This window comes from Cannabis sativa, chromosome 2, assembly GCF_029168945.1.
Source record: "Cannabis sativa cultivar Pink pepper isolate KNU-18-1 chromosome 2, ASM2916894v1, whole genome shotgun sequence".
Classification (NCBI taxonomy): domain Eukaryota; kingdom Viridiplantae; phylum Streptophyta; class Magnoliopsida; order Rosales; family Cannabaceae; genus Cannabis; species Cannabis sativa.
In genome coordinates this window covers 25,598,596-25,614,688 of record NC_083602.1, presented here as the reverse complement: position 1 = coordinate 25,614,688, position 16,093 = coordinate 25,598,596, and the positions used below count along the sequence as shown (strand labels likewise).

Genomic DNA, 16,093 nt, shown 5'->3' with positions numbered 1-16,093 from the left:
CAAAAACCCAATTTCACTCATCAATCTACACACATCATCAAAAACCATACCAAAAATCACCCATAACACCCCAAATTCGAAAATCACCAGTCTTCATCTTCAACCTCAAGCTTTCAAGAACATTCAACAATGGAGGTGGAGTAAAGCTTCTTCGGGTTTGTAAGTATCACTTCCTTTAATCTTTAAGGAATTTGATTAACTTTTTCTAGATTGTGGGTGGTGTAATTGTGTGTTGTGCAAGAATATTGTTGATATTGGGTTTGTTATTATTGTATTATGGTGTTGAGTATTTGAGAATATTATTTGAGTGATTTAAAATTTTTGGGATATAGAAAATTAAAGGGAGGTGCTGCTCAATTTTTTTTTTTTAGCATTAGTTGAAAGAAAAAAAAATCAAAAAAAAAAAGAAAAGAAATTCGAAAAAAAAAAGAAGAGAAAAAAAATATTCTATTTTTGCTAGAAAAAAAAATGGCACCTAAGAGAACTAGGAATGTGGAGGAGGGTTCGTCTTCAAACCCACCACCAACGGGTTTTGATAGGACCCGATTTTGTAACATTGAGGCCCAAAATCGCTTCATGAGAATTAAGAATAGGGCTTACATTGAAGATCAGGGTATTGAATTCCCCGAGAATCCTTTGAGACGTCAACCTCGGTTTGAAACAATTCGAGCTCAAATAGAGAGGATGAAGTGGGGGAGTTTTGTGGATGCTCGGGGTCGGGCTAATGTTACTATGGCCTGTGAATTTCTTGCAAATTGGCCCGACCGCCGGAATGGGGAAGTAAAGGTGCGGGGCAAGAAGGTTCTCGCTATTGCTGATGCGTTCAATGTGATGTTCTCTGTCCAAGATTACACTAGGGAAGAACAACGCCTCCGAATTATTGAGGAGGAAGAGCAGTTTGATATGGTGGATGTGGCGGAGATAGTGGGATTTCCTGGGTTGAGGTTCCACGATAATGATGGCACAGAGGGGTCGCCAAATATCCTATACCGGTGTGAATTGAACCCGGTGGCGAAAACATGGCTGTACTTTGTAAGTGTTCGGTTAGTGCCAAATAAGCACTTCTCCGATGTCCAAATGGATCGCCTGAAATATGTGTACGCCATAATGAAGGGGTACAACATAAACATTGGACAAGTCATAAGGCATAGCATTGATCAGATCGTGCAAGGAGCCACGGGAGGTGGTTTTGGTTTGGCGGGAGTTATCACAGAACTCTGCGGGGCATATGAAGTTCCCCAATTGGAGTATGACAACACGGTGTTGCCACTCCGCAAGATGGACATCGCCTTTGTCAACAGGCTGAAAGAGCCACATCCCTATGGCCAACCTCCACCTGATGCACCGCAAGGGCGTAGGCGGCAACGAGAGCCTAGTGTTGAAGAAGAAGAGGAGCAGCCCCTACAATTGCCTGGGCCTATCGATCCCACAACACAATACACTCAAGCACAGCTGAGTTATATAATTCAGCAGAACAACCACATGCAACAATACATGGTGCAGATGAGTGTCTATGATGAGGGACAAGTTCAGCAACTTAACTCTCTCATCAATAGAATGAACATCGGGATTGATGACCCGAATTATTTGGCGCAACCTCCTCTGTTCTACCCATATGACCAGCCGCCACCACCCAACCCTTTCTGTTAGGGTCTCAGGTAAGTCTCTTCTCTCTGCATGTTACTGTATACATCGGGGACAATGTCATATTTAGTTTGGGGGGAGAGACTTAAAAATTTTAAAAATTTCTGCATTTTAAATTCTGCACTTTAATTTCTGCATTTTAATTTTCTGTTTTAGTTTTTTGTTTTAGTTAAGGAATGGCAATAAGCTTGACGATAGTTGTATACTGCTGATTAGTGTGATGTGATCTAAAACTGTAAAATAACTGTGTGCTTGATTCTGTTAACTCTTTGGATTAGTTTGGATGCTCAGAAACCTGTGTTTATCTGCAAATACTCAATCTGTGAAAATTGTTATAATTGTTTTACTATGGTTTGTGGTAAGATTGACAGGATAGCTTAGAACTTGCATGTTTATTCTTTTGAGACGAAATCTTTGATGGTGTTCAATTGGAATATGACTTAGGCATTTCTTGGATAGTTTGAGCCTTTCAAGCCTACCATAATAATGTGTATCCCTAGTTAACCTTTTGAGCCTAAACCTGTTATGTTTTTCACCCATTGATTTGAAAAATTGTAACCACACTATTAATTTTTCTTCACCATGTTATCCATGATATCATAAGCTACATAATTAGTTTGGGGGAGGAGAAACATTTAGTGTGAGGAAATAGTGAGAGGGAGAAAAACTTGTAAGATTGAGAAGAGAAAAAAATTGTGTAATTCAATGTCACTGAAGAAAAAAAATGAAATATGATAAAAAAAAAAAACAACACAATAAAAAGTAAAAATATGTGTTCAAAAAAAATTATTCAGTGATGTTGGAAAAATAATAGAGATGACTTCTATCAATCTTGGTAAATTTGGGAACATTATGGGGTTTTAGAAAAAGAAAAGTAAGGAGCTTGTGGGTTCTGTTTGTGTGCTTATGATATCTTGAGCCAAAATTGTCTTTTGCTTATCCCTGAATATCTGAGCCAGACTACCTAAGCCTTGAAAAGACCTAATGATTCCAACGAATACTGTCAACATTAGTGGAGAAAGGTAAGCATGCAAGCTTATGAGTTATCGGGCTGTGGAACTGTTGGAAAGAGTAAAACTTTTATAACAATGTTTCACATTTGAATAAATTTTTGTAGTTGTATATAGTGTTATGAATTGAGCATCTGAGTTAATTGTTAGAGTTATTAGGATCGAAATTCTAGTTTATGCAAGGAAGAAAACAGAGCATGAGTCAGCAGCGTAGTGATTATCTGATAGCGTAGTTAGTTTTTTTTTTTTTTTTACCTTACTCGGGAGCGAGTAAGAATCTAGTTTGGGGGATTTTGTTAGGTTATATTTAGCCTATGTTTCGGGTCTTTAAAGTTAGCATTTTCTCGTCTATTGGTGTCTTTTGGAGCAGATTTACGCTTGATTTACATTGTTTCAAGTTCCCGGGGTGTTAAAGTTTAAATTCAGTCAAATGGCGAAAAACTGGGACAAACTGGAAAAAAATTGGAAATTCGGCTCCAGACGCGTCAGTAGTCGCGACCTCCAGAGAGCCAGGTCGCGACCCTTTTTCCTGGTCGCGACTCTGGTCGCGACTTCGAGATTTGGCAGAACCTCTGATTTTCGAGGTTTGCCTGTAGTCGCGACCAACTTAAATGCTAGTCGCGACTAGGTACGGAAATCGCAGATTTGACCTAATTTTGATTTTTTCTCAAATTGGAGGCACACCTCTCATCCCTATATAAGGAATACGACACTGAAGGTCAAAGTAAGCAGAAAGAGACCTAAATAGTGGATGCAAGTGGAGAGAAAGCTATCTTGAAGACCCGGAGCAATATCACCTTCTAGTTTCTTTCTTTTACCCTTAATTTCTTCTTTTATGTATAGTTTTGTTTTTGATTTAATCATGGATGTTTTTAGAGTTATGTTGAGCTAAATTTCCCATTAAGGGAGGATGATGAATGTTGTTTAAGTTTATGCCTAGTTAATAAATAATTGCCATTCCTTCATCTTGTGTGTGAATACTATTTCTATTTGTGTTTAATTCCATGTGCAAGCTTGATCACCTTTTACATGTTTAATGATCTCAATTCGAAATCTGAAAAGTGAGAATTGAGAATGCTAAAATTGGATAGTCTAGGTTTTGATGTGAAACGAAAGTATTTACATAGCCTCAGTGACGAATAGATTATTGCTTAATGCTGATTTTGTGTTGATTTAATTAAGAAGTTAATTAGAGAACATAAGATTTAGAACCTAAAAGATCTGAAAAGAGTTAGGTTAATTTATAATCTGTCATTCACATTAAGATAAGGATAGCAATTAGGTATTAACATTGGTAACTTATCAACAGGATTCACCTCCCTAATCTCTCATCTTGATTAATCGTCGTTTATTTTCTTGTTAATTTTCTGAGTTATTTACTTTTAAATTGCAAACTTATTATTTTACCAAATAGAATCATAAGTATAGTTTAGTAGTACTTAATCCAATTCCCTGTGGTTCGACCTCACTTGCGTGAGATACTACTTGATTGCGTATACTTGCGTAATAAACATAAAATTCGTAACAACATTAGTTTGGATGAAGAGACCATAACCTTCCTTTTATACTATTCTTCAATATGGTTAGGGTTGAATTATTAGGAATGAAAAATTAATAAAAATAGAGTAAAATGAGCACCCTATGACCGGCCACTTAATGGGCCCCACATTGGTTTGGTCTTTATCATTTTTCTCAACTATTTTACCTATTTTTACAAATACCACTTTTTGCAACTTCAACCCTATAAATGCCAAAACTATTTATTTAATAATTAAAATAATTATCAAATAAAATTTTCATTTATAATATTTATTAATTAGACTCCATAAAATCTCTTAATTAACAAATGAACCCCAAAACAATATTTCTTCACAATCAAGCCATAGTGAAAAATTCATAAACTAGACATAGTATAATTTTAGAATTATAATTGATTAACTAAAATCAATTAACTGAGTCTTACAAGCAGTTTATCTCAACTAGTATGGGGACCATGAGCCTATATAACCGAGCTTCCAATGAGGAATTATTAATTCCTCATTGCATCCACCATAGAACTTGGAATCGCACTCTCAGTTATATAGAACGCTTTATATGTTCCACGATATAGATACGTATTAATTATTCATTGTTATAATCCTAATAATCAATGATCCTCTATAGATGATCTACATTGCATAGGGATAAAATTACCGTTACACCCTTTCAATGTATTTTATCCTTAAAATACTTAGCCACCCATAAATGATATTTTAGTGAACTAATATAATCACTAAAATGAGATCTCAATCATTTATCTCTATTCAACTAAGCTCAAAGGAAATCATTGTTTCACTTCTAAATACCTATAGAAGTTATAGATTCCATATCTATGTTTAGCGCTCCCACTTAATTGTACTATCATGTTCCCAAAATGTACGTATCACCCTGACCAAAAAGTAGACTTAACTAACAAATAAAAGAACACGGATAACACTCTTAAGATCGAACCTAACTATGTCAGGATTAAGATCATTTGATCTAGGATCAACTAGGTGATATTGAATTGAATAGATATTACGGTAAATTTATCATATCTAATCCAAGTTCAATATCGGTCCCTTCCAATGTATACTCCATACATCCGATACTGGTAAACTTTGCCAATGCCGTGGAAAGGACATAACACTTATCCAAGGTGTAAGTATACCTATCGCTGATTATCATGGCAGTCTAAATCTAGTGAACTGACAAATCAGGGAATTAAACTTTTGAACATATAATTATGATCATATTCCACTGTGCTGACAACACTATAATCATGAACAAATACATATGTTCTGGACCTAATAGAATTTATAATCATGAAATAAATCATGAGAACCATGCAACATAAAATGTGATTTTTGATCTTTATTAATTAGTAAATCTGATTATATTGAAATGAGATTTATTTAGGGCACAAAACCCAACACCAATATAATAAAAGTGATAAAGAATCACAAAATGATTATTTGAAAAGCTTCATGAAGAAGTCTTACATACAATTGCTACTTGGAGTAGTAAAATATCTTTGTATGTACCTAGATGTATAACTTTTATCTAGTTGTGAAAGTGATAAGAAATAACTTATTATATGTACTAATTGTACATTTAATATAATATATCAAGTCATGATAATTAGTTTAATGAATAGTTTATTAATAAATTAGACGACTTGTTAGAAAGATACAAGGAAAAATGAATGATATATTATGGTTATATCTATTTGACCATTACAATAACATGATGAAGTTGTCATGTAAATTATACACATCATTAAATTGATGATAGTGATTCCTGAAGAAATATAAAGTTTGATAAACATAATAGTGACTCCTGAAGAGTGCATATATTTTGGAGAATAATATAATTATATTATTCGTGTATATAAAAATGAAACTTGTAATGATTATGTTGAAGTGATTTTACATTACCTTATGAAAGTTTCATTGAAATACAAATTATAGTGAACCTGAAGTTCATGAATTGAGTTATTTTAACATGATCAATCATATGCAATAAATTGTAAAGGATTTGACTAAATTTTGTTGAAGAACCAGAAGATTCTTCTCATTGTTAATTTATAAGGCTCAAAAGAAGAATGTGTATATATTTGCACATAGAAAATATTTAAATTATATTTCTTTAATAATCTCGAGCCATTGTTAGATTTTTATTGCATAGTTTCTTATTGATGTGATACGATTATATGATCATGCATTTGTAAAATTTATAAATTTATATATTTCTAATTATGCACTTATGACTCATTCTTAGAAATGAATTAAGTTCATAAGTATTGAACTTGAACCTAAAGTTTATTGAACTTGAAGTTCAATGTCATATAGTATATGAGTTAAAACAAATATTGATTCATTGTGATAAATTGAAATCCCTTTGGTGTATTAATATTATTAGATATCACAAATTTTAAAAATTCTCTAGATCAGGGGGAGAAAAGCAGTTGGGATCGATGATAATTTTTGAAAATAATTCTTGCACAAAGTATATAAAAACGATATAGTTCAAAATGATATATACCAACTGTAAATCAATATTATTCAAAGTTAAGTTAGAATGAGTTGAAAAAGCCTGAAGCGTAAATGAACAATGTAGAAATTATTAATAAATGTTCATTTAATTTAGTCAAATGAACTATTAAATGTGCAACAAGCCACCGCCTCAACTCTAGGGTCGTCATCAACTCTATCAATCGTGTTTCTCGTCGTGTTGGTAGATTGAGAACTATTTTAATTTTTGTTATGAGCTCTCTAATAGTTTTATCGGTTGTATGTTTTCCTGTATTCGTAAATCATGTAATTTTGCCGCTTATAATATGACTCGGTGGACCTTCGCCCACCACTAGTATGGGTGTTTTCTTGTTTTTTATCTCTCGAATGACTTACTTTGTAATGACCATTTGGTCTAATTTTCCAATTAATAGACTATTCTTTAAAAAGAAAAACAATTATATTAGAGATTATCTGCTTACAAAATATTTGCTGCATGCATCATAGGCTATTGGTTTGAAAAAAAAAAAACTCTTGGCCTTTCATTTTATTTTCATTCCATTGTTGTCAGCACTATTCTAGTGTTCAAAATTAGGAAGAATAGCATGAATAGCGTAGTCCCACATCGAAGGAGAATACGATTAGGTTGGGAAAAGAGATCTATAGATAACAACAGTAGCCCACGGCTAAAGGCACTTACCTGGACGGGGTCAATAGGTGATCAAGAAGGTCGATGGCCTGGGTTAGTGACCTTCATTGCACTTCGGAGGGGTGCTATCCCATGGTCTCCCCAAGTGGGAGAACCAACGTCATAATTTGTGCCAGTGGGGGCCTGCGTTCGCGCGGCCCCTGTCAATTTAGTCTTTCAATATTGCTCTAGTCTCATCATACTCATATTCTTCTCTATGCAGTTGAAACTAACTAAACAGCTATCAAGATCTGATTAAATTATGGCTGAATTCAATACATTAGAACACAAGTGAAGATGAGAAATTTATTTTGTAAAAATCTGGTTGCTGAGTAAGTGACAAGAAAGATCTGATATTTGGATGACTAAATCCAATACATAACAATTACGATGAAGCAAACTCTGAATAATGTTTAGTCAAAAGTCATGTTCTCTGCCTCTTGCCTGATGGAGTCAAATAGTTCAGTAGAAAGGTAACGTTCTCCGAAGCTGGGGAATATAACCTGAATTTTTTTAAACAGAATCAACTAAATATATTAGTCCATTATATTAGAGTATTGTCCACCACCACAAAGATAATAATCTTTAAAAGAACACATCAAGACTTACAGCAATAAGTTTTCCAGCATTTTCAGGCCTCTTTGCAATCTTAATGGCCGCAACAGCTGCAGCACCAGATGAAATTCCTACCTGCAAAATATATGTTCTTAAAATAAGTAAGGTAAGTCATTAACTCAATTAAGTCAAATGATAAAAAGGTAAATTAGATGACATACCAGCAGACCTTCTTTCAAGGCTAGAAGTTTGGCCATATCAATGGCTTCCTGGCCTGATACCTGGTTATTGAAAGGAATATGGCATGACTTCATTAGCAGCTTTGTATAATTAAATCATGGAAGTTTCCATTGAACTTGTTGACCAGGAGAATTTATTTGGTCTAACATTTAACAACTACTATTGAGAATTGAGAAATATGCAAAATGGTTTTAAACTTACTGGAATAACTTCATCAAGTAGCTTAACATCAAGAACTTCTGGGACAAAACCAACTCCAAGTCCTTGGATAGCATGTTTCCCTAAGACATGTCCAAACCATGCGTGTCTAGTTAGAAAATTCAATAATTTAATCATAAATGCAACAAAAATGACAAGCTGAAGATTTTGTTTTTTACAAGAACTAAATATCCAAAAATATAAGAGAGAGCAAAGCACAACGATGAATATGGATACCAAGTGATTTAAGAATAATTGCTCACCTGGTGCTCCACCATTAAAGATTGCACTTTCTGCTGGTTCTACCCCATAAACCTATACATAATTAAAGAGAAGCCCAATTAACATAATTAAAAATAGTTTCCATCTCCCTTTTCAAACAACAAAAAATGATCGAAACTAGACACATGTTGTATATAAAGTATGAACCTTGATATTTGGGTTCTGTTCCTTCAGAAACTGCCCTGCACCTGCTACTGTACCCCCAGTTCCTATCCCTGCAACCAAGACATCAATTTTCCCTTCAGAATCTCTCCATATTTCAGGGCCAGTGGTCTCATAATGTATCTGCAAGAACAAAGACAGCTTAATTAAATAATCTGATCATGATGGCAACATCACAGACCCCATTGTTTCTGCATAATACCTTTGGATTGGCTGGATTTTCAAATTGATTAAGCATGTAGCTGTTAGGGGTCTCATTTACTAGCTCAAAGGCCTTATCAAAAACCCCTTGAATCCCTTTTTCAGGGTTTCCGATGTACACCTCAGCTCCAAAAGCTCGGTTCACCATTCTTCTTTCGAGACTGCTTATAATTGGCATAACTAATTTTACTTTATAACCTTTGACTGCTGCAACAAATGCCAATCCAATGCCGGTGTTGCCACTAGTAGGCTCCACTAGGACAGTCTTTCACCCCACCACACGCACATTATTCAAGCATAGCCGGTCAGAAAAAGATGTTAGTTCAGAGTTCAGAAATTCAACAAATCAATTACATGTGTGGTAGCCTCCCTTGTATGACTGACTGAACATACTTGCTTTTGAGGCTTAACAAAATTTGAAATAAAGAGAAGAAAAGAACTAAACTGAACTTAGTTTGAACTTGTAGCGGGAAAATTATTAGCATATATATATAAAACATTTACTAGATTTGGATTGCATAAAAACTGTATATGTACTATGGCAATGGCTCGATATATAGTAATACCATGCTATAGAATATGTATGGCCAATTATATAACCATATATTAAATATAGGAAATCTTCATGACTAACCTTTCCTGGTGTAATTAGGCCCTTTTCCTCTGCATCTTGAATCATACTGTATGCGATCCTGCATACCAGAACAGTGAGACCAATTGCATAGTTTTTTTATCAATCAAAAGTTCTAACACAAACACAAAAGGTTAGAATTCTCATAACATCGATTAAAATTAATGTAGATTCCAAAGAACTATTGAAATAAAATTTAGGGTAAATAGTGGCATAAGTACCCAAAGTTTTATGTTAGTAGGCGGCATAAACCCAATGTTTATTTTTAGCGGCATAAGTACCCAATGTTTGTAAAATTGTAATTTTTCTCTAATTTTGTCAGTATAGACTCTGATATTGTCTTAAACAGGGTACATATAAGGCCTAAATTTTTTATCATTGGGTCTAAATAGAAATATATAGGATCAGTTACTTCCAAATGTTCTTTAAATAAATTCAAAATAGAGTCTGTATTGACAAAACTGAAAAAAAATTACAGTTTCACAAACATTGGGTACTTATGCCACTAAAAATAAACATTGGGTTTATGCCGCTTACAAACATAAAACTTTGGATACTTATGCCGCTATTTACCCTAAAATTTATATATTTGTGCCTGCCTGTCTTTGACACTAGAGCAAGGTTCCATCATTTCTAGCTTGGCAGCAATGCGGGCTACACAGCCATCAACGACGTTGTTGAGATAAACCATTGGCGTATTGCCAATCAACTACATGAACCAAAATTAAAAAAAGAAAGCCATTAGTAAAGTAGTATATAACTATATATAGCAAGCAAAAGAAGCATCATAAGATTAAGTTATGACAAAGATAAATTACTTCAGTAGCGTCTTTCTTGATTGCGAACTTGCCCTCCATCTTATTCTATTTCAAAGAACTACAGAGCTATTTTCTCCCTCTCTAAGCTCCAAAGGCTAAAACAGCAGCATACCATTTTGTTAGAAAAAACGAAGAAAAGCACAAATAGTGCAAGGTATGGTATAAAAGTCAAAGTCAAAGGCTCAGTATCCAGTATCTGATAAAAGGAACTACTTGATATAATAAACTTGTCAAAATCAATAAAGCTCAAAAAGAAATTTAGGAGGATTTGAAAACTAAAACATAAGAGACAATCTAATGATTTAGATCGAACATGCTTCAACTTAAAAGTACATGAACAATCAATTTATGGAAACAATAAAAAGTCATACTCAGTTGTGGAACTTCCAAATCCTTGCAAATCTGATCTGAAGTAAAGTAACTCAGAACCAACAACAAAGAAAAAAGATTATGAGACTAAGTTCATCATGAATATCTCTTTATATACAAAGTTCATCATGATATAAATAACACCTAATTGTTGGTTTCATAGTTTTTCTCTACTATATACATATTTTATTTTGTTTGTGACTAAAGTTGCAGCTTAATTGTACTTTATGTTTGAGTGTTGACTCAGGCTCCTTTGATATACTCAGAGTTGAGTGAGTCTATGCTTTAAGTTTTAACGGTAGTTCTTTATCTTAATGATTTTAGGTAAGTGGCATTACTTGGAAAGCAAGATTGTACTTTTCTCCATGCTTGGGGTCCACATTTGGATCCAATATTTTCTTTGTTAAATCTTATGGTCATCTTCTGCATTGTGGTTGGTATTTGGTACATGAATCTATAGATAATCAAATCTTTGGGATAATCTTTTTTAATCCAATCAACATAATAAACAAGTACAAAACAAAAAGAGCAGAGACCAATTCAATACATAACAACAGCAATATATATATATATTTATATGAAGTAGACCTCACCTTAAATGCAATTTCTTTCTTTCTTATGTAATGCTTATTGATTTCTTTGTTTTATAGTTTGCTTTGATCTCAGCCAAATTTTCAAGCTGTTTTATGGTTTTATGCAATGGATTTTGAAAGTGTTATTCTGTACTTGCATTCATACTTTTAGTGAGATAAAAATCTATAAAGGGAAAAGTCTATAAAATTTTTAAGACTGGTTACTCATTAGTATTTTCATGTCCTTAATCCTCCAAATCAGAATGTCGCTTCTCAAGAGCCTAACTTGATATTGGTAATTTGTTTTCACGTGTTGTGTAGGATGCAATATAAGAGTCCCACATTGGAAAAGTATAGAAATTGGTTGAAGAATTGGATGTATAGATAGGAAAGATAGGAAACTGCATAACATACTTACCTGGACGGGGTTAATGGGTGATCAAGAAGGCCCATAGCCTGAGCTGGTGACCTCCATTGCACTTAGGAGGGGTGCCTGCTTATGGTCTCCCCAAGTGGGAGAGCCAACGTCATAATTTGTGTCAGCGGGGGCCTGCGTTCGCGCGGCCCCTCTCCAATTAAGTTCCATATTTTAGTTTTTAATTTGCAATTTTAGTTATTGAATTTTAACTGTGAAAGCAAAATGATATAGTTGTGCGAACTGTTTCTTTCGTACAAAATAGTCAACTTGATGGGATTGCTATTATGAATTTAACCATTAAATCTTACAAAATAACTATCTTCAAACAACTGTATTTAAAATCTTCAGTCAAAGTCCTAACGAAAAAAAAAAATAAACTTCAATCAAAAGTCATGTTTTCTGCCTCATGCCTGATGGAGTCAAATAGGGCAGTAGAAAGGTAACGTTCTCCAAAACTAGGGAAGACAACCTGAACATTGACAAAATTAAATGATATTAATCCATGAAAATATAATCGGATTACGCACACAATAATCTTTCAATATAGAAGTAAATTTAAGAGAAGAATATGACTTACCACAATGAGCTTTCCAGCATTTTCTGGCCTTTTCGCAAGCTTAATGGCAGCAGCAGCTGCAGCACCAGATGAAATTCCTACCTGTAAAACATACATCTTCCTAAATGAGCATCATAATTGGATATATTAAAAGCAAAAGAAATCTAGAGCTTTTTATTCTTTATTTAATATCATTAGGAAATTGAATGACACACCAGTAAGCCTTCTTTCAAGGCAAGCAGCTTGGCCATCTCAATCGCTTCCTCGCTGGATATCTGAAAACATTGACAGCATCGAAAAGAATATGAAATGACTTCATTATTAGGTTTCTAACAATCAAGTTAAAGATATTCCCATTTGAACTTCATGACCAAATGACATATTTAGCTTAGGTTGCAACACTTCACTCATAGTGGTGATGTTTTCATTAGGAAATTGGAACAATGACTCATGAGGCAGATACAAATTATATGTCAAATTCAAAACCAGTATAAGTAGCTCCAAAACTTACTTGGAAAATTTCATGTAGCAGGCTAACATCTAGAATATCTGGAATTATACCAGCACCCAGTCCTTGGATCAGATGTTTTCCTTATAAGAAAACAACAGATATATCTATATTAGGACAAACTAAAACAATAAATTTAAGCCACATAAATTTAAACTGATAAATTACCAGGCAATCCACCAGACAAGACTGCACTTTCTACAGGCTCTACCCCATAAATCTACATACAAACAAGAAAATATACCATTAGTACATTAACTTCTCTCTCTCTTTGAACACCATTTTTCTCATTCACAACTAAATTAAAATTCAACCTTGATCTCTGAGTTTTGCTCCTTAAGGAACTTCCCTGCTCCAGTTACTGTACCTCCAGTCCCTATCCCTGAAACCAATGCATCAACTTTTCCTCCCGAGTCCCTCCATATTTCTGGGCCAGTTGTTTCATAATGAATCTGGAAGAAAGAAAGAAAAAACATAAGAACCCAACTCAAAATCTGACCAAATATGGTAAACTCATAAGACTAAGAATTACATTATGGTACCTTAGGATTAGCAGGATTTTCAAATTGCTGAAGCATATAACCGTTTGGTGTGTTCTTTAGCAACTCCAAAGCCTTATCTAGACCCCCTTTAAAGGCCTTTGCAGGATCTGTAAGATACACCTCAGCTCCAAAAGCTCGAAGTATAATTTTTCTTTCAAGACTCATTGAAGCTGGCATGGTAAGTTTAAGCTTGTAACCCTTAAGTGCTGCTATGAATGCTAATCCAATACCAGTATTGCCACTTGTAGGCTCAATGAGGACAGTCTTCAATCAAACCCCAATCCCAATAAATTAAGCAAAATCAGAACAAAGATAATTTGTTTAAATTCAGAAAGAAATCATGTTACAGAAACATAATTGCTGAACTAGAAAAGCTTTCAAATGGGCTGGACAGTAATACCATGCTATGAAATATGTATGGTCAAAAATATAACTATAACTCTAGACATTGAAAACTATCACGACTAACCTTTCCTGGTGTGATTAGACCTTTCTCCTCTGCATCTTGAATCATGCTGTGGGCAATTCTGAATACCAGAAGAACAATAAGGTCAAATGCATTGTTAATCAATCTATAGAAAACTCTAAAATTGACCAATTGCCTAGAAATATGATATTAGTTTCAAAGAAATAGAAGAGGATTTATATATGTATGTGCCTGTCTTTAATACTAGAGCAAGGCTCCATCATTTCTAGCTTGGCAGCAATTCTGGCTACACAGCCATCCACAACATTGTTGAGATAAACCATTGGCGTATTACCAATCAACTACACGAACCAAAATAAAAGAGAAGACCATTAGTAAAACCGCATAAAAGCAACAAAAAATAAATAAATTCATAAAATTAATTTCTGGTAAAGAAAAATTACTTCAGTAACATCTTTTTTGATTCTGAACTTGCCCTCCATGTTATTTTATTTCAAACAACCACAAATTGTTTTCTTCAAAGGCCAAAGTTGCCGAGGACCATTTTGAAAACAAAGGTATAATTAGTTAAAAGGGACGAGTAGAAAAAATTCAAAGGCTCAATACCTGTAAAATTACAGGAAAAAACAAAAACCACATATTCTGTATAAGGTAGAATGACAAAATCACCCAATATGTGAAACAGACCATGAAATATATTCAATAATCAGTACCAGAAACTGAAATAACAATTTGGTCAAAACCAACTAACTCAAACATTAGTGTTTGCAGAGTGCCTCAAACCAACAAGGCACAAGCAATCTAAGTACTACATCTTCCTTTAACCTGTTTTAAGGCTGAACACCGGTCACTGCAGTCTGCGGGTATTGTTGTGTTGTGTGATACTCATTATTTCGCTCACAGTCCCAAGTCTATGTTCTTGTAGTAATTCCTTTTTAGTGTTTTGTGATAAATGATACTTTTTTCACTTTGATTGGAAGTTTTTTTTGTTTTTTGTTTTTTTTTTTTTTTATCTATGCTTGGTCCCACATATATTTGGGTCTATTTTTTTATCACAATCGATGGTCGTGTTTTATGTGTTTGTCTTGTTCTACAGTATACAGGAATCTATGCGTTGTTGTAGCATTGGGACAATTCTTTTCTTAATCCAATCAACATAAACAAGTAAAAAACTAACCAATTAATTTAAATTATCTACAACTCCATGGATAACTCTAGTCCTTGATTTAAATAATGCTCTTTTTCAATTATAAATCTTGAAGATATTTGCTTTGCTTGTCCTTAATTACTTGTTACGGCTCATCCATCCCCAGATGTAAAACACTTTGTTTTGCAAAAGTGTTTCCAAAAACAAATTTTAGTTGGGTTACCTTGCTAGCAGTACAGCAACTATTATTTGTTGCATAAAATAAAATTTCGTTACTAAATGGTCTTTTGCTCTTCGTCTTCTCCATATAACGTTATTATGGTCTCTTTTAATTTAATGAATTGGAACCTATCTCTAATTGCAGCAGGCGGTTGTAAATTTGAGGTATCATATGCTTAAATTTTACTCCTCAAAGACCATTTTTCACTTTGCTACTGAAATTATTTTAAGAAGGAAATCTTAGCAGTTTTCTTTTTCACATGGAGATGACAAAGAATAAGTTCCATGAACCCCTTATATAAAGAAAAGTTAATTTCACATTTCTATGAAAAGGAAAGTCTGTAATCTCTAAATCCCTATCGATTATATTTGTATCATTAAATGGAAGAGTCCCACATGGAACACGCATAAGTGAAGGTGGAGGTTAGTAGATGTATAAATTAAACATAAGTAGCTCTGGATTAATTACTTACCTGGACGGGGTCAATGGTCGATCAAGAAGGACCATGGCCTGGGCTTGTGACTTCCATTGCACTTAGGAAGGGTGCTTGTCCATGGTCTCCTCAAGTAGGAGAACTAACGTCATAATTTGTGGCAGCGGGGGCCTGCGTTCGCGCGGCCCCTCTCTAAATGTATCTCAATTTTTCTCTTCTACTTTTTTCAATGTTTTTTAGTTCTTAATGTTATATTTTTGGGAGCTATTTATGATTTTTTTGGTAAGATATTGATGAATTTTTAAAGCTTATTCCTATCTGTATAATAAACGTATGTTAAGTTTGTTTTCTATTCTTACCCATTTTATCTCATTCATGAAATCTTTATTAACACCCAAATTCCAAAATATATTTATATATATATATAGTAATTTGAACAAT

At 33.9% G+C, this 16,093-nt stretch overlaps 2 protein-coding genes and 3 non-coding genes across 6 annotated transcripts; 3 read left to right on the top strand and 2 right to left on the bottom strand.

The window, feature by feature from the left end:
- Positions 1–7,377: 7,377 nt before the first annotated feature.
- LOC115721472 (U1 spliceosomal RNA) lies at positions 7,378–7,537 on the top strand. Its single transcript, XR_004012493.2, has one exon. It is a non-coding gene; the product is annotated as a U1 spliceosomal RNA (small nuclear RNA).
- Positions 7,538–7,596: 59 nt separating this feature from the next.
- On the bottom strand, positions 7,597–11,132 carry LOC115719689 (cysteine synthase). The gene is made up of 11 exons (XM_030648834.2): positions 10,832–11,132; positions 10,461–10,555; positions 10,242–10,351; positions 9,646–9,703; positions 9,013–9,276; positions 8,796–8,933; positions 8,630–8,681; positions 8,370–8,449; positions 8,150–8,209; positions 7,983–8,063; positions 7,597–7,876 (listed from the first exon to the last, which is right to left on the bottom strand). Exons 2-11 carry the CDS (start codon positions 10,497–10,499, stop codon positions 7,787–7,789), a joined length of 972 nt encoding a protein of 323 aa, XP_030504694.1. The 5' UTR covers positions 10,500–10,555; positions 10,832–11,132; the 3' UTR covers positions 7,597–7,786.
- Positions 11,133–11,811: 679 nt separating this feature from the next.
- On the top strand, positions 11,812–11,972 carry LOC115721448 (U1 spliceosomal RNA). The gene has a single exon (XR_004012471.1). It is a non-coding gene; the product is annotated as a U1 spliceosomal RNA (small nuclear RNA).
- Positions 11,973–12,078: 106 nt separating this feature from the next.
- Positions 12,079–15,992, bottom strand: LOC133034893 (cysteine synthase-like). Of its 2 annotated transcripts, none has more exons than XM_061110371.1 (11): positions 15,692–15,992; positions 14,296–14,367; positions 14,084–14,193; positions 13,895–13,952; positions 13,426–13,689; positions 13,198–13,335; positions 13,052–13,103; positions 12,887–12,966; positions 12,591–12,650; positions 12,397–12,477; positions 12,079–12,288 (listed from the first exon to the last, which is right to left on the bottom strand). In XM_061110371.1, exons 2-11 carry the CDS (start codon positions 14,332–14,334, stop codon positions 12,199–12,201), a joined length of 972 nt encoding a protein of 323 aa, XP_060966354.1. In that variant the 5' UTR covers positions 14,335–14,367; positions 15,692–15,992; the 3' UTR covers positions 12,079–12,198. The 2 variants fall into 2 exon arrangements, with proteins under 2 accessions (XP_060966354.1, XP_060966353.1); XM_061110370.1 differs by lacking the exon at positions 15,692–15,992 and adding an exon at positions 14,678–15,061.
- Positions 15,684–15,844, top strand: LOC133035233 (U1 spliceosomal RNA). The gene has a single exon (XR_009686511.1). It is a non-coding gene; the product is annotated as a U1 spliceosomal RNA (small nuclear RNA).
- Positions 15,993–16,093: the final 101 nt, after the last annotated feature.

Excerpts from the sequence above, each read along its gene's own strand:
- LOC115719689 (XM_030648834.2), bottom strand. The coding sequence starts at position 10,499 with ATGGAGGGCAAGTTCGCAATCAAGAAAGACGCTACTGAA. Across the intron at positions 8,682-8,795 it reads AACAGAACCCAAATATCAAG|GTTTATGGGGTAGAACCAGC; the intron begins GTTCATACTTTA and ends AATTATGTATAG. Across the intron at positions 7,877-7,982 it reads ATGCTGGAAAACTTATTGCT|GTTATATTCCCCAGCTTCGG; the intron begins GTAAGTCTTGAT and ends AAAAAAATTCAG.
- LOC133034893 (XM_061110371.1), bottom strand. The coding sequence starts at position 14,334 with ATGGAGGGCAAGTTCAGAATCAAAAAAGATGTTACTGAA. Across the intron at positions 13,336-13,425 it reads AAAATCCTGCTAATCCTAAG|ATTCATTATGAAACAACTGG; the intron begins GTACCATAATGT and ends TCTTTCTTCCAG. Across the intron at positions 12,967-13,051 it reads CTTGTCTGGTGGATTGCCTG|GAAAACATCTGATCCAAGGA; the intron begins GTAATTTATCAG and ends TTTTCTTATAAG.